The sequence below is a fragment of the Cyrtonyx montezumae genome, unplaced genomic scaffold (genome assembly GCF_038088225.1).
Source record: "Cyrtonyx montezumae isolate F1298 unplaced genomic scaffold, pur_monq_1.0 scaffold_1, whole genome shotgun sequence".
NCBI classification, from domain to species: Eukaryota; Metazoa; Chordata; class Aves; order Galliformes; family Odontophoridae; genus Cyrtonyx; species Cyrtonyx montezumae.
This window is the reverse complement of record NW_027071825.1, coordinates 19,733,102-19,755,445: the sequence shown is the minus strand read 5'-3', so window position 1 is coordinate 19,755,445 and position 22,344 is coordinate 19,733,102. Positions and strand designations below refer to the sequence as shown.

Here is a 22,344-nt window from a genome sequence, read left to right as displayed (position 1 = left end):
GTCTAAGAGAATCTGCCCTAGACAAAGCTTCTTTAAAAAGCACAATAATCTTGAAACAAGTGAGAAAACAAAGTAGTTTAAAACTGTCGGTGAAGGTTCATTCCATACTCTCCCAAGGTTATGACTACTGGCAACAACCATCTCCTATGCCATTATTCTTAACTTCATGGTCATACTCAGGACTGCTGCCTCACACTGACTACAGATGTGGTGTAACCACTGTGTAAATGACCGAACACATGTCAGTGAAGGATCAGGTCTACAGTACAGCTAAAGGATAAAACTAGTCAAGTGGGTTTCTAATATGGGGTAGAGGGAGGGAGGGCAAAGGAAAACAAAAGAAAAATGGTACAGAAGCTGCATGCTTTAATTCTTAATACTTATCAATATTTAGTCTTCCCACTTGGAATAAATCATAAATACTTTATCACAAAAAGATTGTGAGTTTATTGCTATTTAGAATGTTTTAAGATGGATAAACAGCAGAAGGAGATGAGCCCTCGTTCTGGGTTTTTCTATTTATCTCTTCTGGACAATTAAAGTAAACTTGCATCACTTTCCATGTTGACTGCTGATGCCTCTGACAATGCAGTGAGCAACTTCACATTTTGGCACATTTGCAGAACTAGAACTGGCACAAGCAACTAGTGGTGACATTTTCTTTTTTATTCACAAATATTTTATATTCATGCATTAACATTTAAGAGTGCTGAGCAAGTTAAAAACATTAATATTACAGTTACCACAGCACAACATTTTTAGATTTTCTCCTGTAAACCTGAATAGATTTTACCAGCATGAAGTCTGCACCCATACAAACTTTCACATTTAGTTTTAGATAGGTAGTAGTCTCCATATATATACTTAACCACAATGGTCTCTGCTTTCTGTTGTTATAAGACAAAATTTAGTGTATTTTTCACAAATTTGAAGAAAGGAGGGACTCGGGTCTACATCATTTTAGAACACCGTTTTGATAGTTTTGGGTAAAAGTAAATACATTACTAGTGTATAATACAATATAGGTATGTGTATTGTTGTGCAAGTGAACTGAATGGATGACAGATCTGCAGGCCGTTAAACAGAACCATCCTCCCCTAATTGGATTAAGCAGCATTTTGTAAAAGGGAAAAAACAAACAGCTTTTCTGATTTTGTAGTGTTTACTGGGTGATCTTATGAACTCTTAAAGTAGATCCATACCCATCATACCTAAGTGATGGCCTTAGGGTTTTCATGAACGAGTTTTCCTGCAAGCCAACCTGATTTCCAGGCATTTTGTTAGTCATACAGGAAGCAAGCAAGCTGGAATCTGGGAGCACATTATTTTTTTTTCTGTGTCTGACTATTTGGGGTTTTAAAGCTCACGAATTCCACGAGTTTGTTGTTACTTTCACGGGAAGAATTTAAGCTACCTTTCCAGATGCGATGTTAAAAGTAACCTAAAAGATTAAGCGTCACATGACTTCTGAGGTATATACAAAAACTAAGGAAAGCATGCAAGTACAGGTTTGACTCCAGTTGCTGAAAGCTAAGCCTGTACTTCTTAAGAATGCAGAGTACTTTCCAAAGCCACACCTGCACATGGGGCTCTTCCCATTTCCCACTGCGGGAATTCCAGCAGGCTCCTGTCAGCAAAACCGGGAAGCCTCACAATCACGAGACCGCCATCGTTAGGCACGGGATGTGCCAGAACACCCTCACTGCTCACAGTCGTAGCAGAGAAGCCTCCCCTCAGCCCTGCTACGAAGAGCGGCGGGCAGACTCAGCAGCCAGAAACTACCGCCCTTTCCTTTCCTTTTCTCTCAGCCGGGCCCCCTTCTTACCGCCGGACCCCTCCTTACCGCCGGGCCCCGCTCCACCTCCGCCCGAGGGGCGGGCTCGGCCCGGCGCCAGAACCGCCCCTTGCGGGAGGTGCGCCCACGTGACCGCGCGTTCCCGCCCCGCCCCGAGCGAGCAGGCGGCGGCGGCCGTGTTGGTGCCCGCGCATGCGCGGCCGCGCGTCTCCCGTCCGGTGCGGCAGCTGCGGGAGCGCCGCCGCAGCGGTTGCGTTAGAGGGAGCGCGGGTCAGCTCTGTAGGGGCAGCGCCCGGACGGGGGGTACCGGCGGGCGACCGGCACCGTTCCGGGCCCGCTGTGTGCCGCCGACGGGGCGAGGCGGGCCGCGCGGCGCCTGGGAGCCGCTGCCCGGCGTTTTGACATCTCGGCGCTGGGAAGGGCCGCGTCCCGGCCTGCTGCGGCTGGGGACACGGCCGGCCGCTCCCGTGGCGCACGGCCCCCGCCGGAGGGGCTCCCTAGGGAACGGGGGCCCAGGCCGCCAGGGCCGGCTGTCGGGCTGCGCGGGGCGGCGGCGTGAGCGCGGGGAGACAAAGGGCCGGAGGAGGAGGAGGAGGTCGCCGAGCTTCGCCACATTCCTGCGTGGAGGAAGGCGGGAGGCGGCCCCGGCGCGGACAGCTGGGCCCGCGCTGCCCCGGCCTCAGCCCCGCGCCGCTTCAGCTGCTCCCGCCGTGCCGCGGCTGTGGCTCCCGGCCGCGGGAGGAGCAGGAGGAGGAACCATGTAAGTTCGGATTGCCGAGGGTCCCGTGGGAAGATGGGGGATGCTGCGGACGCCAAGGAGATGAGGAAGACTTTCATTGTTCCTGCCATCAAACCCTTCGACCATTATGATTTCTCCCGAGCCAAAATCGCCTGTAATCTCGCCTGGCTGGTGGCCAAAGCCTTCGGGACAGGTAGGCGGTGTCTCTACTCCCCTCCTTTGATGCGGCTGCCTGGGGCTGCGGGCCTTGCCCGGGGCGGGGGGGTTTGTGGCACTGCCCCTCACCCCATGCCGGTGTGCTTTGTTACCTGTGGGCTTCGCAGGGTAACGCTAATCCGTCCTTGAGTGGTGGTGTTGGTGTTGTTTTGCACTTTAGAGCTAACGCGATGTTATTTTAGGAGTTGAACTCTCTAGATTGTGGTTTGTTTTCCTTCCAGGGTCACATTTTTCTATAAGGCAAAACAAAGCCATCAGTAATCCATGTTTGTCCGTGTAAGAGCTGAATTAGGGGCTGGCAGTGGAAATGGATGTGTGCTGTGATTCTGTCGTGTGACGGCAGCCTGTAGCCATTGGAGTGGTTAAGCAATAAGGACTGGGGAGAAAAGCGTTTAATGCCAGCTCTAGGCCTGCAGAGCGCGGCAGGCTCACCCCTCCCTGTCTGCAAGCGTAAATGGCAGTGATTGCCATGCCCCGGAGAGGCGTCACTTGTGCAGCTTTGTCACCCTGGACCATGAGGAATACCAGAGCTATTATTCGATCCTTGAAATGGTGTTGTTCATTGAGGATTATCAGGCTTACAGAGGTCTTCTGAGGGAGACATCTTGGAAATTTACCAAGATGGTGTTTTTTTTGCTTTTTTTTTTACAGCTGTAGTATATGAATGGTTTAATTTTTTATGGATTATAAATAGATATTTTCTTTGAAAGCTGCCTTAGATTTTAACTGTCAATATCTTTACACTTATTCTGTATGGACTAACAGGAAAAGGTTCTTTCTTCTGGAGCTTTTGAGCTTTTGCATTTAGGCCAGAGCATTGTTTAACATATTTTAGCAAGGTTAAAGGTGTACCTTTATGGTGCTTCTGGGAAGTAGTGGTATTTGATATGGGACTTGAAAAAAGTTGATAGTTTCAAGGTGGCAGAACCTAGTGCAGTTTTACTATGTTCAGTGGCTACTGAAAAAAATGCATATTCATCATGTAAAAAAAAAATAATATTGTTTTCATATTAAAATTTGCCAGTAAATATTGCTTGCTTTCTGTTGTAAAAACTGGAGAAGCATATGATGTTTTTATGTAAGGCTTTGTCAGTTCTGCAGACATAAGAGTTGAAATAGGAATCGTGGAAGTTCTTAGAAGCCCTTGGTTCTAGATCTTGAGCCATCATTTTCTATTTAGCTCAGCTCTGTAGGCTGTGCTTGTGGCAGGTCGGGTGCATAGCGCTTTTGCGATTACATAACCCTGTGCTCTGAAGCCCTGAAAAGCTTTTGCTGCCGGAGTTGGATAAATTTCAGCCTGCAGCTGAATGCATGCTGTCTCAGTTTATATTGGTTGAGTTTCTATTGTATTTGTAAAGCAACTTGCAGGGTGCTTCTCAGTTAACAGTTTATGGAAAGGGTGATCCAGAACACATTCCTTTGCTCTTGGTTACTGTGGTGGTTGAAACACACCGGAGAAATGTCACTAGAGGAGGTAGAAGCTCCTTCTGACCTCAAACAGCGCCATAATGTGTGGTAGGAAGAGGTAAACAAACACAACTGTAGCATTTCTGATCTCACTGGTCTTGACTTTGATTAGTATCTCTAATGTGAAGGATTTGTGACTAAAGCAGGGAAATCAGTATACAGGACTTGCGTGTCTGGAATACAAATGCTTCCTTTATACTTAGAGGAAAAATAGGAGAACTGACCTTCACCTTTTCTAAGAGGGAAGGAAGTTTGTCAGGATTGGGTATTGTAAACTACTCATTTGGTTGTTCAGAGTAGATCACAACCTTAGTGATGCTATGAGTGATTGCTTTATTTGTTTTTATTTATTTTATATTACATGCTAAAGGAATTAATGGATTGCTAGTGTGCTGATGGGTGCCAGATTTTTTCTTTTTTTTTTTAATCCTTGAAATATTGGAATTCCTTAAGAGGGTGTGGGAAGCAGAGAGGACTTTTCCCCATCTTCTCTGAAAGAAATGACCATTACCAATTTTGATTAATGAAATCAGTAAGTTGTTGCAATCTTGTATCCACTGAAGAAGGCTGCATCTTGATACATCAAATGGGTATATCTTTTAGGACCGGGGATGCACTTTGTGTTCTTAAAAGCATACTCTAATATAGTCAAAATTTTAGATAAAACCTGACTATGTGAAGAAAAAATTTGGAATGGGTACCATTCCTGAACGTTTAGTAGTAACTTCCCATGTTCGGTGATTGCTACCTGCATCCAAATACTGGCACCAATGGAGAATTGTTGTTGTCCTCTGAGAAACTGTGAGACATTCTGGCTCACAGCTTAGGCAAGTCTAAGTAACTTGTCTTACTTGTTAAATTAGGAGTATACTAACAGTCATCTTGAAGGCATCTTGTATGAAGAACAGTTTGGATGAAGAGCTTTTTTTGTTCTTGTTTGTTTATCTATTTTTTCAGAAATGACTGTTGAATACAGCTCTTATATGTATGTATTGAGGAAGCATGGGTTGTTGTGCCTCAGTATTTTCTGCAGGAAAACATTAGGATAGGTCAAATGTTTTCTGAAAATCGAATGTAAGTGACACAGCTTCCAGTAACTGAGGGAATGCCTGACCTTAAAATAAATTCTGCTAGCACTCACTTTCAGCATTAACTCCCAATGCTGGGATTTAACCATTTCAATTCAGAAAAACTGCTTTCCAAAGAAATAGTTTATCTGTGTTGGTGGTATTAAGTGATTTGACTTTGAAGTGTGATGTGTTGTTCTGTATCCTCCTTATTTCTAAAATAACAGAAGATGGATATCATTATTTTGGAGTGTGAGATTTTTGCCTTCTCATTCTACTGTAGTTGCAGAAAATCTAGCTGGAAAAAGCTCTTATTTGTCCACCATCCTAAAGAGGCTGAGCTAAATATGTATCGTTCACGACAGATGTTTGCTTATCCTGTTGGTTTTTTAGAAAAGTCTGTAATTAAAGAGATTTCATGGCATGTCTGGTAGTCAGTTTGAATCCTTATTTATCTCTAGATGTTATAAGAGCATAAATATTTCTTCTGTCATGTTCCCAGTGGACGTGAGGGCAGTGGGCACCTTACTTGTGCAACACCTTTCACATAATAATTACTATCTGCTCTCTGTTCTGCTGTTCAGACAAAGCATGCTTTTTTTTTTCCAGCTCAATTTTTTTGGAAGTCAGGTTTTTTTTTTGGAATTTTCATTTCCTTCCTTCATCTTTTCTGTGGTCTTGTTCTGCATGAATTCGGTAATTAAATCTTGGTGTAATGGTCCTACTATACCCTAAGCAGTACAGGGTAGATGTGAAAAATTACTTCATCTTTCCAACCCTTAAGAATCTCATTTATTCACTAGAGTATGATGTTTGTCATTTTTGCATCAGCCTAGAATTGTTGACTCACACAATCTGTGATTCATTAAAGCTCCGTATCTTTTTCTCTGCAGAACTTCTGCCTACTCAGTTGTTCCCATCTTGTAATCGTGTGGTTGTAGGTTCCTGCTCTGCAGCTACACTTATATAACTGCATCCTGTATTCAGAGCGCTTCTTCCACTTGTCATAATCACCCTGAATTATTACTTTGTCTTCCAAAATGCTTTCAAGCACGTTGGAGCTTCTGGTATCGGTTCTCTAGAACCTTGGCCAGTATGACTGAAAATACTGGGTCTTGTACCATAAACTGTACCTTCTTTCCATTTGATAGAGATCCTCTGGTGGATACTTGTTGAATATGATTTTTCAGCCAGCCTTGCTTCCATTTTTTTTGTAATTAAGTTGAGACTTATCTGGCATTTGTGAGAATATAATGGTAACAGTTTTAGAGTCCGGCTAAATCTGTTGCTATTACACTATTCACACAACATGTTATCCTGCCTTAATAGTTAATTTCACTAGTTAATTTCAATAGTTAATTTCACTTAGCATGGTTCTTTTTGACAGGACTAAAGCTAAATAAGAGCTGTCCAAGACCAGTGCTTGCCCTAAACCTTTCTTTGGTTGTTTTCTGCAGTGAAAGCCAGAGTCCCTGTGCCTTTTAGCATTACATTTACCCCTTATAGGTGTCTGAAGCAGTAGATTATGAATTGCATCATCGACAACTAAACATTAGCCAAGAAACTTAAAAATAGCTTTTTTGTGATGATTAATATTTTCAGAATTCAAATGTGGCTACTTACTGCTGTTTGCAGATGTTGCCAGTAGAGCCAGGAAGGGAGGAAATGAACATTGTGTATCTGACAGAAGCAAGTTGAAACTAAATACTTTCATCTGTTAAGTGGAGTGGTGTAGGCCAGGACATCTCATAATCTTGCTCTAGCAGACCTAATTTCTTTACCTTTGCTCAAAAGCTTTGTGGTTTTTTTTTTCTCTAGCTTTTGCTAGTAAAATCTTAAACAAGAGTTTTGAGTATAAAAGCAGGTGCTTGGGATTTTTGTGGGGAATTTTTTTTTTTTTCATATACATAAAAAAATTTTTTCCCTCATCTTTTTAAAGTATTTAGTGACGAATTCATACTTTAGTCAATCCTACAAAAAGCAGTTGGCTGGACAAATCAACAGATTTGGGCTGCTTGAAGCTTCTTGTATCAGCCTCTTCTGTCCCATGTGCATAAAGCTTGGATTGAGTCTTTAACTTTTTGTAAATTAAATAAAATCAAATGAGCTTCTGGGCTTTCTGGATTTGTGAGAGTCATTCGTAGTTGTGCACTACACATACAAAAATAAAATAAAATAAAAAGTAAATTAGTAAGTTAACAGTTGTCAGGATTCTTACTACATGATAAACATCAGGTAAGGTAGCTTGTAATCAGTGGTTTCAGTGACTCCTTGTCATTGAGCCTGGTTGTCATTAAAAGTTAAGAGCCTGTCTGCAGAAGGTAACATGAAGCAGCTAGCCAGATGATGAGATTAAGCTCTACCTATACTTTTCTATTCTTCTGCCCTCATTGCCTTTGCTACTGCAGCTGGCCTGTAACTTCATTCTTGCGATGAGTGTGGGTCATCTGCTGGGTTGATCTAGTGACTCCATGTTTAAAGGTGCTCTCATTCTCACTTCATATGTATCTGTACAGGTAAAGTGAAAGAGGAACTGCTCAGCTTCCCTGTATGAGGTTTTATATGAGTTCGTTTATCCAGATAGCTGGTAAATTTTGATGAGCTTACATGGATACAGTTGCATTCCTGAAGTGAATCACTTAATGTTTGCTTTGGTGAACTTAGGGCTGTGGATACATGGTTTTGGTGATCACTATCTTGGAAAATGGGGCTGGAAGTCAAAATTCCTCAAGACCTGCAAGCAAAATTTAGCAAGCTCTTCTCTTACCACCACTCCCTTCACTCCTCCTCCCCTTTCTTTGGGCAGTATATTATTACTGATTTAGATGGAAGTAGTAAATAAACCTTTTTGCTGCAGAGTTGAAATGTCTTTGTCTAATATTAGAGTTATATTGCTGTAGTACTTTCCAGTTTGCTTTCTTTTGTTTGTTTGTTTTTTCTTTCCCTCAGTTAGAATTATTCTTAAGCTAAGACAATCTGTGATGCAGACACCAATGTGGATTTTTCACCTTATGTCTACCTAGTTATGGCTGGAATAAAGTTTTCTTTGTGATGGATGTGGTGCTAAAGTTCAGAAAGTCTTTATCTCCTATTTCTGAAATAATTTCGTTGTGTAGGAAATGTAGAACATATCTTGTTGCTAGCAGTTATCCAAATGCTAAATGTGTGAGATGGGATTGTAACTATATTATCATCTTAATATTTCTCATATCTTACACATCCTGAAAATAAGTTCTGAAGGCATTTATGCAAATAGAAGTTGATCCCTTTATTGCCAGGGATTATTTTAAGTTATTCTTTTGTTTCTCAGGATGTGAATAGGTAGGCAGGTGTTGATAAAGTAGCTGTTAAACCTTCCCCTTGCTTGGTACTTCCCGCTGTGCAACAGAAGGCAGAATGTGGGTCAGACTGAATTAGTGTGACACAGAAGAGCTTTTCTGATGTGATCTGGACCTCCAGAAAAAGAATTGAGATCTGGATAGTATATGAAGGTAGTATGCAAGTTGCTATTTTTTTTTCCTGTGCTGATTTTTGTTTTGTGTGTATAAGAAATCCTTCTAGAAACTGAGACCCATATAAAGCATGAGAAAGTGATGCTGATATATCGCTATCTGCACCTGAAATGTAGATCTCAAAGCAGCACTCTTGCTAGAAAATATATTTGCCCAATTGTTTATTAGGATATTTTTCCTAATTTTTTTTTATGTCAGGATCAGACCTCTTGTTTAATTACTCATTAAGCTGTAATTGTGACAGAGAAAATAACTCTCTCCTTCCCTTAATCCGAAAGACTCACACAGAGGCAAATGGCTTTCATTTGGTTTAGTTTCATTGCACAAAATTTCTGGACATGACTTATTCTGGTTAGTAGTGCAGGAGAATGTTGGGTAAGGAATAGTTTGGAGTGCACTCAACCCCTTTGCATCTTAATGGATTATTTTTCAATTTGATCTAAGAATTAGAAGTAAGGAGTTGAGGCTTTTTCTCATTTTAAGTTATCAATTTGCTACGTCTGAGGATGGCAAAGCTCTGTATTCAAACATTATTGGTCATCGCCGAGCAGCCTTCTCAGTGTCGTAAGAAGTGCCCAGTGGATGTGCAGAACTGCTTCTATGGCATCCAGAGACAGGTGGAAAGGATCTGTTTGTTTGAAGTACTGTGACAACAAATCCAAGAATCTCTCAAATTCAGTTTAGGTGTAGCAGACAAAGTGAAGAAATGTCATACTGAAATTCAGCGTGGCGCAGTGTTTGTAAGATGACCTTCTAGGTACTTGCTCCTAGGCAGAAGCTAACCAAGAGCAGCATAAGAAAGTGGCAGGCAGGTTCGACAAACCAAAAGTAAAAATTCTATTTGAATATAGAATGCATCATTTTCTCTTCCAGTTCTTGATTTAAAAGTCACGTTTCATTATTTATGATTTTGTTTTCAACAGCATCAATTTGAGCTATGAATTAATAACCTGCTGTAAATCTTAGAAGTGGAAGCTTTGAAAAGCTCTTAAAGGTCTGTCCAAAACAGAACAACAAACTGAAATGCCTCCATCTTCTACTGAGGAAGCTATGAAAATTCATCTGAAGTAAAGTTTTATATAAGCAGCTTTTTTTTTCTGGCCTGTTTTTAGTCTTCAGGTGCTCGACTCATGGAGGTTCCAGTCCCTCATGTCCAAATGACAAATGAGGCATTGGAGTCCTTGTTAGTAAGTAGAGCCTGAAAGACAGTAACTCACTCTGTTACCTTACGGCTGAAGCATGCCTTTGTTCTGCAGAAAACTGTCACATAATGGAGTCCATTAAGATCTGGCATAAATTCATCTACTGGTTTGCAGTAGGAAGTGGTTGAAGGTATTAGTCAGAACTTTGGCAGAATAAATGTGTTAAATCTCAAAGCCTTTTACAAATAGTTTTTTCTTAATGTGTTGTTTATGGAAGTCAGTAACCTGTAGAAAATGCCTGTTTCTCAGCTGAGGTTTTACATGGTCTTGTGGCTCCTGAGAATGATGTGTATTTTAGTTGGGAAGCTGTAATGTTTTTAACTTGTTAATATGATCCTGAAGAATAAGTGAGAGAACTTCGTGATGGACACTTCTGCTTTTACTCTTCCTTAATGCATGCATTCATAAATCTCAAATTGTTCACTGTTACAGTCTTACAGTCGTGTAATTCAAAGGTTCATATTCATCTATGTAGAAGCCTGGTAGTTTTCCAGAAATGCTTGGTTGTTAAAAAAAGCCTAGACTTTACACATTAATGGGAAGAGCTCTTTCCCAAGGAGGAATGCATGCTATCTTTAAGAAATAATTCACGTTTACCTGAAAAGTGCTCTTTAAGAGGACATTTCTAAAGGTAAGGTTAGAGCTAGTAGCCATGAATTATGTTCATAGAATCATAGGGGTTGGAAGGGACCTCAAGAGATCATAAGAGTCCAACCCCCCTGCCAAAGCAGGTTCCCTACACCAGGTAGTGTTCAGGTGATTCCCTGCTTTTGAAATTACCTGTTTGTCTAGAAAAGTTACAATTGCTCAATTAATATATATATATATAGCTTGCTTTAAAGCTTGCAGTGAGTTCTTTTTTGTTTTTCCTCTTTGAAGAGTATCTGCAGGATTGTTACGTGAGTCTATTATATATTAAGAAACAATTGCCTGAAGATACTTAAAATATTTTTCTAAAAGTATCCTAATTATTTACATCATGTTTCTGAACTGTGACATTGCTCACTCTGTACCTCTTCCTCCCACCCTCTGTATTAATGAATTTACATATTCATTTCATTTATTTGCTCCGCAGTTCAATATTTACACAAAGAAAAACTATTTTTTTTTCTTCTTTTATAATGCCCCTGAAGGTTAGGCATCCAAACCTGGAACCGGTGGTCCTAGTGACAGTCTGACTTATTAAATATCAAATGATGCTCTTTAGCTTGAAGAAAGAGCATGAAGGTGCCTTAAATTTGGCATTTGGAGTTATGGAGGGTGGAATCACGATGAGGACTGAGCTCCTGATCGTGAAGTGGAGGATCAGGAGGGACCTCTGACACTGTGAGTTTTGTGTTTAAATAGCCAATGTGTGGACAAACAGGGGAAGAAGGACAGACAGGTAGGGTTGTGGCAGATGGAAATAACATTTAAGGAACTAGGTGTAACTAGTAGCTCATAGTATGAAAAGCAGCTATGATTAAGAAACTATTTAGATCCTACAGTCTTAAAATACTAAGTGAGGCAGGGAAATGGTAAGAGAAGATAGTAGCGTAGCAAGGATGTGCCATTAAATGTCATTGGTATATTTGGTTAGTACTTCTAGTATATTGATGGGGAGGGTGTTGATGTTTGTTGGTTTGTTTTAGTATTCTTATTAGACATTAGACTTGTATTATAAAGAACAGATTAATTTTGCTGACAGCATAGTTTGATCTGTTCTATGAGATATTAGCCTTATAACCCAATTTAGATTTATGGTTTAGGCAATTTGTATACTATGCCTCTCTTCTCCTTGTCTTTATGAACTGACAAGTAAAAAGCAATGTCTAAGCAATTTTTACTGTCTTTCTGATATTTACAGAAATACACATTAATATTTCCTTTTATGCATTCTCAAATGCAAATCTGAGGCACCTTCCAGCTCAGAAAGGCTAGCTCTTCATGTAGAGTCCATAGTGGAAACATATGGGTTGTAATAGAATATGTATGAGGAAGAAGATAATCTGTCATTATCTCTGATGTACTGATGTGTTCTTTGGGTTTTTTCCTCCCTCCTGCTCCACCCGTATTGGGACACTGACTCCACCCTCCGTTTCAAATCCTGTCGGTGCAGCCGCTCAGCTGAGGGAACAAGGACTAAGCAGAAACCTAGAGTTGCGTCACTGTTTTCCTACGCTCTTTTTTTTTTTCTACATGGGCTCTTTCTCCCATAATAAACGTGCTTGGCTTAATTAATTTAAAAAGAAAAAAAAACAATGAAATTCTTATGGGGACAAAGGGAAGCATCTTGCAGGGCATATGTCTGGAAACATGGCATCTGAAACTGCATCCAAGTTGTTCTCCTCATTGCTGGTGATCTAATTTCATTTGATCTAATACCATCTGGAATTAATTTATAACTTACATTTGTGGTAGACAGTAAGAAAAAATACTCGTATATTGTATTGTGTGAAGTATTTGAAAGAACTGTTACATATAATCTTGAGCAGCCAATTTTGGAATTTAAATCGCAGTATAAACTAGACAGAATCTCACATAGCCTTCTGTTGGTACTAAGCAGGTTCATTTTGAAATAAAAAAAAGCTACAGTTTCAAGCAAAACTCAGTAGCATGAAGAGACAAGTAACACTTGAGTATTTTGTCAGAAGAAGAAAATGTACAATATTTCAATATTTGTTCATTCTTTAAATTCTCTTAAAACATCCACATCTGTATGCTTAACTGCTGAATGTCGTCATGGTGTGTTGCATGACCCTTGGCAGAGCAATAAGCACACATCCCAGCATATATGAAACCCACAAAGATGCTGAGCGGAGGTTTCACTTTTTGTCTCTGGAATTAATCTTTGCTAAAATATGACATTCAATTTCCATTTTATTAAGGTAATAGATACCATTTTTTTGTGTTCAAATGAACATTATTTTGCATTTGTAAAGCTGGCCTATACAAAATTTTGCTGAAGAGAATCAGAATCTTTAGATGGGCATTTGGAGATGCCAAGAAACCTTAAATAAATGATGCTGTAAACCACAACTGGACCTGGTGTGTGGCCTTTGCTGAGTGATAATAAGATGATTTTTTCTTTTTAAGTTTCTGTTTATAGTTAAACTGTTACCTTTGTGTGAATTTTTCGCCTGTTGTTATGTGTCACGATGACTGAGTAAAGGTTTCCACTTTCCCTTGAATATATTTTCTGTGACATAATTGTGAATCCATACATTTAAACAGACAAAAATATCCTAGTGCTATATGATATGTATTGTTTCTAATAGCAATGCTTTATTATTTTTGGTCTTTGTAGAAAATGTTCCAGAAGAACTGCGAGAGCCATTTTACACAGACCAGTATGACCAGGAGCACATTAAACCACCTGTAGTTAACTTGCTGCTATCTGCAGAACTCTACTGTCGTGCTGGGAGCCTTATTCTGAAAAGTGATGCTGCAAAACCACTTCTTGGTCATGATGCTGTTATACAAGCTCTGGCACAAAAAGGCCTTTATGTCACTGACCACGAAAAATTGGTGACTGAACGAGATCTTCACAAAAAACCCATTCAGATGGTGAGTGTTAAATTTTGAATGTTTATTTTGTTTCTTATTGTGTGCCCCTAATAAGTGTATATCTATTTCTTTTTAACATGAGTTGCTTTGTTAAACTATTTTTCTCAAATGCTGTTAATTAAAGAGAGGCTTGTGGTTGGTTTTGTTTCCATCTCCTCATAGCTGTAAGTGTATATAAGTGGGTTTTTTTGATGCTAATGCTTAAAAACACCTATCACTCTACTTAGAGCAAGTATTACTTTTTTTTTTTAATATGACAGTGTCAGTATTGACTGCCAGTGAATATTTCTTGTTTGGAAAGTAGTTTGAGTATAGATATTATTTTTCATCCTTACAGAAATCTTTGATTAAAACCTTACTAGGAAAAAAAGTTTTGGTGATACTGGCAATTCATCCTAATAACATTTGGTAGTCATCAGATACATATTAAGTCAATGTAAAACACACAACAATGGTATATTCTTTTGAAAAGACTTAATGATAGGTCTTTGCTTTCTACAATTGCTCATTAAAGCGTTAGTTCAACAGATGGATGATTCTATTACTGATCTATTAAGTCATTGGATTTACCTTTTTTATTGGAGCCGAATTAAAAAAAAGTCTATAGAAACGGTGACTACATCCGGCCAATCCTTTCCTCTAAATTGGCATATGAAATGGCACTATGATAAAATAATGTTTAGAATGAGATATTTGAAAATTTTAATCTATTACTTAATATAGAAAACAGTATGAGACTACTAAGGCCGAGCTGGCAACTTCCATTCAAACGCAGAGCTTTACTCAAGTCTGTTCATTTGAAATCAGTCACTTTTTTTTTTAAAGAACAATTCAATAGAACTACTGTTCCTAATATACTCAGAGGTATTTGTGGCACAATCTCGTCTTTTCAGATTAAAGTATATTGGGCACAAGGATCAAAATGCCTAATAGAAGGACTTCTGTAAGTTTTCTGTGATCCATTAGCTAGACTTCACAGTCTGATTTTACCACAGTCTTTTTTGTTGAAATCTATCCTCTGTAATTGGCTGACAACTGTTTTGAAGTCTTCTGATGCTTTTCGTGGTCAGTGACCTGTAACTGTTGCTGGAATGAAGGTAATGAAAACAGAGCAATGTTTTTATCATTAGTTCAGTAGTGCCATGTGTTTATTGACATATAAGAAGACTAACCAGCTTTTGACAGAGAATGACTAAAAACAACCTTTTAGTTCATCAGTTGTTATTAGTTGATAAGTTGCAGGGGCTTTACAGAGGTAATTTGCAGAATTTACAGAAACGAAAGCTACTAATTAGTTGTTAATGGTTTCTTCCATGCAGCATTGCCAAGAAATATTAGACCTCTTCATTTGTGTAAGGTTTTTTAGCTTTTTAGAAGTGATGGTAGTCAGTCTATGATATTAAGACTGAACTCTTAACAAAGGTTTTGTTTTTATTTTTTGATGGAAAATTCATTCCTTCTCTGTGCTTAACAGCGGAAGATATCTTTCAACAGTAGTGTAATAAGACTAATCAAAGCACTGTTCCTTTATGTGTAAATTGTGATCGGTGAATAATTAACTTGAGATTATGCCAGCCTACTTTTAAAAAGGAGAGCTTTGTAAAGAACAAGTGTTTGGTTTCTTTTAGTGAAAGAAGCTGTGGATCTAAAATAAAAGATTCTGAAGTGGTATAAAGTTTGCAGGACATCTGCAACAGTTGTAATGAGATGTTACATTAGTATGTTCATAAAAGTGAAAGCATTTAGGAGACAAAGAAACAAAATTCCAGTCCATGTTTTTATGCAACTTAATGCCATTTGTTTCTGGATGAAGTTAAGGTTACTGATTTGCAATTGTGAGACAACGACTCTTGTATTTTATCTGTTTCTAGAGCAATTGTAAGAGGCATCACTTTTCAGAGCTGTCAGTTGAGATATATCTCTAGTTTAGTTTGCAAGAGTTTAATTCAGAAATCAATGTTGCTTGAAATCCATTTCAGTAGCAATCTTTAATTTCCCTCGTGATTGGGTGAATATTTGTGGCTTTTTCTTGTATTGTTTAGGTACAGTCCAGCAGTTACTCAAGCATGAGTCTTGTAACATCTGATATCCAGAGATTTCTATTCTGCCCAGGTCACTCATCCCCACCTCAGTGCTAGGAACAAATCCTAGAGATAGAATGACTTGGGTAGAGTCGATCAAGTTCTAACAGTGCCACATCGGGGACGCCTCTCACTAGATTAGGGTGCCTGATGGTCCATCAAACCTGGTTTTGAATGCTTCTGGGGATGGGGCTTCCACAGCTTCTCTTGGACATCTTATGCCAGTGCTTCACCACCCTTGCAGTAAATAATTTCTTCCTTGTGTTTGAACTAAATCTACTCACTCTTCTCTGGTAGTCCCTCCTCAGCTTTCCTGTAGGACCCTTTATTGCAGAGGTCTGCAGTAATGTCTCCCCAGAGCTTTCTTTTCTCCAGGTTGAAATACCCCAGCTTTTTGCCTTTCTTCACAGGAGAAGAGCTCCAGCCCTCTGATCAGTGAATCAGATGAGAGAACTGATGCTGTCAGGCTGGCTCACAAGCAGCTAAACAGAGGCCGTGTGACAGGGATCAACAGAAAACCCAACTGGCTTGGGCAGGGGGGCAGCAAAGTCTAACATGGTTGCTAGCAGAGAAATGGCTAAAGAAAGCAGAGTCTCTGTTTATTCTGAACCCAAAAGTTTTAATTGTCCCTAAGCAAGTTCCTACCAGCAGAACTATATCATAATTGGAAATTATCAACCTTTTTCCTTGCTATGCAGTTTGTAAAGCTGACAGGATTTAAAATCTGGCTGTTACACTATTGCCAGTCTTAAAATTATGCCCTTGCTATCTTCTGGTACCTTTTCTGTAGTGTTCCATATGTCACAGTTTCTCTAAGTCTTGGACAGTAAGCTATATATCCTGTTTTAGAACATGAAATGATTTTTGAATTTTGTAGAACAGAAGAATTGCATGTGTAATTAACTTACAAGTTCCTCTCTGAGGCCAGATTGTGTAAAACTGTGCTCAGTCTAATTCCTTGTAATTAGATAGAAAAATGTATGGTAGTCTTTCTCTTGGTTAGCTTGCCTTCCCTGTAGGACAGGAAAAAGATTGTGTATGTTAGAGGATGTTTAGGGTTTCCTGCAGAGATGTATTGCATTTCTACAGCTGAAAAGAGAGAAGCTATCTTAGCAAAATAGGAAAGGAAATCAGAATTTGGAATGATTTGCTTTACTTTTCATGTGTGTAGCTGCAGACAACAGGCTTGGAATTCCTCATGCTGTGTATGTGTTTGTAGTGAAGTGATAGCTGTGGTGATTAATTCTTGATTTACTTCATGTGTAACCAGAATACTTCCTAAATTGGGCATGTCAAGTTTTAGCCTTCTCAATTTCTACACAGCTATGACCACACCTTTTTCTTGGAGGTCCCTAACATAATGAGGACTTTGAAAAATCTCTGTGGTGGATGTGTTTCATTCTTTAAGTGTTTGGGTAAGAATGGATTCTACTTTCCTTCTTAGTCATTACTGACTTGACTGCATTGGCACCTAATTTGTGAAGCTGCAAGTTTTTGTGATTGTGTGTATGTATAATTTATAAATATATTCATTGGTTTCTTCAGTGGAATAAATTTGGGAGAGGCTCACTTAGGAAAGGAACAGACAGTAACAGGAGCAAAGGCTTTTCTCATAGCCTCTCCTGCGTAGAGGTATGGAAGTCTATGTGGTATCGGGCTTATTTTGATCTCTTGGTTTGTTTTTCCAGTTAAATGGAACACCAGGTTGTATTTTAGGCTTGTTCTGATTTAAAGACTTAAAATTTAAACTGTTCCCGAAGGACCCCATCTTGAGATAACATTATATGCCACTTCAGTGGTACTTCTATTTATGTTCTCCATGTATTGCAAGCCATCAAAACTTAATTCTACATTTATTTTTGTTAGATCATATTTGATAGGATCATCCTGTTACCTTTATTTTTGGCAGGGGAGCAAAAGAACAAAATAGCACATTATAACTCTCCAGTCTGAAATTCATGTTGTTTTGGCTCTGCTATGTTAGACTTTGGGCACTGCGAAAATAGTGCAGAGCTTGAAACTGAAACAATATTGAACAACCAGTGTGTGTTTGTGCTTCTGAAATATGTACTTTGGTAGTGGAGGAAAAAAAAGATTTACCTGATGCTTAGAAACTTTCTGAAAGATAAGTTGCAAAAATGTGAGAAAAACAGGAAAAAATAATCCATATTTCATCTTATTATTTTCACATATATATTATTAATGTTATGCATATATATGCATATTCTTGTAGGACAAACCTGAGGAAACTTTACCATGATTTTGATATTTCATCATTCTAACCATTTTCTATTCATATGCTGGTGATCTCTGTCAATTTTCCTCAAGTTGGAGGGAAGAATCAATAGGTATAGTGAGGAAATGCTTTCTCTCCTCCAGATCCCTGTAATGCATTTCTGCCACTTGGGGGGAAGAATAAAGAATCAGTGTTGTCTTTCCCTGCAGCTTGCTTCTCTGCAGGGAAACTGAAGCTGTGTAGTTACCTAAGTGGTTTGCTTCTCTACTGTTTCTGTCAGGACCGTGTCCAGCTAAATTTTGAGCTTGGGGGGGGGGGGGTTAATGGAAAATCATTACATGCTGGTTTTAAACAGATGTTTATTAAAGGATGGAGAGTAAGAACATGAACAGATGTAGTAATGTTACAGACTACTGCCAAACTTGCACCAAAAATATATCAGTATTCAATAACAAAGGCAGGAAAATGGAATTATATATATATATGTTTGTGTATGTGTATACATGTATGTTTTAAATCAACCAAATTTTTTAAAAGGTAGTCTATTTCTGGGGAAAAAAAAGCATTTTTAAATATCTATTTCTTAAATAAAACTTAAAGATTAGAATAACGTTAGTACATAGTGCATATAAATACTATTTACCGGAAAATATGCTTACAAATTTTTCTATATATAATAGTTTCAGTAGCAGAAACTATTTAAAAACAAATGAAAAGCTCTGCAGTAAGCAACTAAGAGTAATGCAATCAGAAAGCATAATTTCTGAGTAAACATGAACTCCAATTTGGAAAATAATGTTGTGGAAAACAACTGCCAGCTGAGCAGTAATCTTAATATTGCACTTGTGTATAATTATTTTTGGAAAATTAGTCTCATTGACCAAGACACACTTAAATTCTGCATATACTTGAATTTTGTCATCCAAGATGTGAAGGGAATGGGTGTCTCCAGCAAAACTGCAGCAATAAGTGCATAATAGTTGGTAGGATTAAAAATGGTTACCTCCTAAAAGCCAGGAGACAGTATGTGTGAATGGATTTTTAATATCAAAAGTACTATTCTATCTTCCAAATTGCTAAGTTAGTCATCACCTCTGAAGTGTGTGTGAAAGGAGAGGGGTACTCAAAGCTAGGATCTGCATCTTTTTGTGGATAAGACGACAGACAGTAAGTGGTTAACTCATCCTGCATTCCAGATTTCTGGTCTCTTACAGAGTGCATTCATTTGAAATGACAGTCCCTCTCATCAGATGAATATTTATCCTTGATGAAGGACTGTCAGCTCACCCAACTAGCTTGTAGCTACATGCTACAGCCTCTGCATTTTCATGCTCTGGAATTCCTTCAACTCTGTAAGACAACAAGAAGTGTACTGTGTGCTTCACAGAGCAAAGGAATAGCATGTGGCTTCTGCCTTGAAGAATTTGTTTGCTGGTTTTAGGCGTGATGTAGCAAGTTTCCATTCCTGTGTGATTGTGAATTACTTGTTAGTTGAGGGCACATAAGAAGATCGTGCACTCACTCAACTTAAGCCAGTATACATAATGTGTAAGTTAAAAGAAAAGAATCTAATGTTAACTAACTTGTGATACTGAAGTATCTTGCATAAGGGAATGTTTCACAAAAGAGTAAATAGTAAACAAATGTGATGAAACAGAACCTGAATTCTGAATTATTTCATTTTCTTAGGCTTGGGCCTTATAGAGTCTGAAGCACTGCACAAAACTGATCAGCAGTCGCTTTAGACTGGGTTAATATAAAATGTGTGGAACATCTTAGTTGTCTTGATTTCTTCTGTAGACACAGTCTTGGTACAGGTTCCTTTCAGAGTTCTCATTTTCTTGAGAAGAGCGATCCAGTGTTTTTGCTTGTCCTGTGTCAGATATACCATCTCCCTTTAATTAGTATTGTGCAAACATCTGTTTCACAAGGCAAATCAGCATCCCAAAGGCAGCCTGGGTACCAAGGCCCTGAAGCACCAAGGGTCCATTGGCGCTTTGGTGGTATCTGCTACACTTTTCTTAAAGCTTATTCTTCTGGTACCTCAGCAAAGAACATTGTATCCCATTTGTGCTGACTCGTAGGCTGGGTGCTGTCTCGTATGGCTGCATGGTTTTGAATCGTTTGACTTACAGAAAAGACAAAAAAAAAAAAAAAGACCAGCAGTGATTTTTGGGCTGTTTCTAGAGTGTGCTTGTCTTGAAATGTCTAGAACCTCATGGGCAAAAAAAAACAGTGCAGACTGTAAACATGAGTCATTGGGGTTTATTTTATTTTAGGAATTTTCTGGGACTGAAAAATATATTTAATCTAGGCCTGTTCCTTTTCTGAAACCAAATTGCGTGTCTGTTTATTTACTGTTAATGCATTCTTTAGCATTGTAGATAATTAGCATGGGCTGTAGTCAAATTGAGTCACTCTTGTATTTTTATTGTCAGAAGAAATGGCAGCTGAAATAGAATTTCTTAGCTAGGTTGTTCTGAGCTTACTTTGATCCATTGGCATTCTACATTCCTCCAATGTAGCTGGAAAAAAAATCGCTGTGAAGGAACATTACTTATTAGAGACTTATTATGGGAGAAAGTAGACATTTCTTTCTAGGGTATCAATTTAGAAATCTGTTTACCAAAGACTGCAGGTCTTGATAGGATTTAACTCTAAAAAATCACTTAGATATCAGTATCAGGAAGGTTTGCGTGGAATGTTTCTGGCCAACTTGTGCACTGAGTGTGGCAACTAACACAGAAGGCGGCAGAGCTCCTGGTGTCTTCACATAGGGTCATCAGGTTGGATTTGTCCTACGAAGTAGGAAGGTTTGCTGAGCCTTTCCAGGAGCTCTAATGTTGGGAGGATGAAAATAAGCAGTTTGCACTTTCATGTTTTCAACTTTCCCAGTGAAAACTTTCTTTCTTGAGTTTTATTTTCACTTTTGTGGTTCTGCTTTGTTCACTTCCTTGCTCATTAGGAAAAGGAGTGCTGCTTTGGCTGAAAAAATAGTTGGTATTCTTCTGCCTTAAGCACACTAAGTATTGGACCAAAAATTTTCTGATTGTGTTCCTGTTTTGTGTTCCTTCTTATTCTGCTGTTTGTGTCACACAAAGAAGGGGAGGGGAGACAACAACAGCACAGAAATCCCAGAGGCTTACAAGGGAAAACAAATAGGAGAGACAAGTAATGAAAGAAAATTGTTAAGAGTTAAAGTTGCTGTAGGATTTAATCCTGAAGGATTCCAGATACTGTATAAAAATGATTTCTAAATTGGTTGGGAAGTATTTTAATTAATCTGGGAAGAAATATTATTTTGTTAAACAGTTGAAATAATGTTCCCCATGTTTAAATGATGCTGTTTAAGTAGTACTTTTCAGCTTTTGATCGCCAGTTTGCTGCTATGTACTTTCTTTCTCTTTTTAAGTATGTGAAAAGTTTATTTAAAAAGTATTTAGAAATGCTTTTCCTTCTGCTCTGTCAAATATGTATCTTTGCAGTGTCATAACTAAGCTGCTTCTGAGAGAAGAATCTATTAATTGTTTTGCAGACTACCTAGAAGATCTTTTTTCATGGGTTTGTTTATATTACATGAAGAAAAGAGTTTGCTAATACTCTCCTGATGGATAGGGGAAAGCTAACGATCCTACGTGTTTGCAGTAGGCGGTTAGTTCCTTACGAGCAGCCTTTCTTCCTATTATGGGAAATAGTGAGCCACTTTTAGCAGGAGGTACCGGTCTGTCATGTAAACAGGAGAGCCTCACTACCAGCTCTGTGTAGTATACAGACACGTGATGAGGGCACAAAGCCACATCGAATGCTGAAGGAATACAGTTGGGACTCACTGTAATGCAGCAACTGTTTTCATACAGTACAAAAGAATGTTGCTGATCTGCATTTGGTAATCTGCACACAGGAACCTGGCAGTCTGCTCTTACTTATCCACTGTGATGACAGTGTGCTCTTTTCTGTTGGATCATAACATGAAAATCTTTGTTCTTGCATTCACTCTAGAATTTAACACAATTTTGGGACTTTTTTTATTCCCTTAACCCTCCCCTAGGGTTGAATGAACAAAATGCTGCAAGGTGACCACAGCATGTCTGGTATTTTTGCTTGACAGTGACAAGTAGTAAAGAGCAGTGCACTTGATCCTATAAGTCAGTGTATATGAAATGACATTAACATGCACAATGAAAGCATGCACTGAAATATTTTTAGACTGGTTTGGTAAAGAAGTTGCAGATGAGTTATGACAGAGTTTAAAAAAGAAAATGAAAAATTACATAAATAGCAGAGCAAATAGATATTATGTAAATGTTATGGTGAATAAGACTAATTTTACCTTCAGGATACTGATGAAGGACATGTAACTATAGAATGTATAATGTAAGTAAGAAATCTCATTTTATGGGTAAACATTTCTTATATATAGAATGAAGGTATCTGCTATTGAAGGTTAAAGGTTACTAATATCTCATGAAACAATCTGGATAAT

At 38.8% G+C, this 22,344-nt stretch overlaps 1 protein-coding gene across 4 annotated transcripts in view; it reads left to right on the top strand.

Moving 5' to 3' along the window:
• Positions 1-2,194: 2,194 nt before the first annotated feature.
• Positions 2,195-22,344, top strand: part of CAMSAP2 (calmodulin regulated spectrin associated protein family member 2) — a 69,743-nt gene continuing 49,593 nt past the window's right edge. For 2 of the 4 annotated variants that reach the window (XM_065742873.1, XM_065742858.1), the window contains exons 1-2: positions 2,197-2,727; positions 13,285-13,544. In XM_065742873.1, the coding sequence (XP_065598945.1) occupies positions 2,589-2,727; positions 13,285-13,544 (399 nt within the window). In that variant the 5' untranslated portion in view covers positions 2,197-2,588. Of the gene's footprint in view, positions 2,728-13,284; positions 13,545-22,344 lie in introns of all 4 variants that reach the window. The other 2 variants (XM_065742850.1, XM_065742866.1) reach the window with 2 other exon arrangements.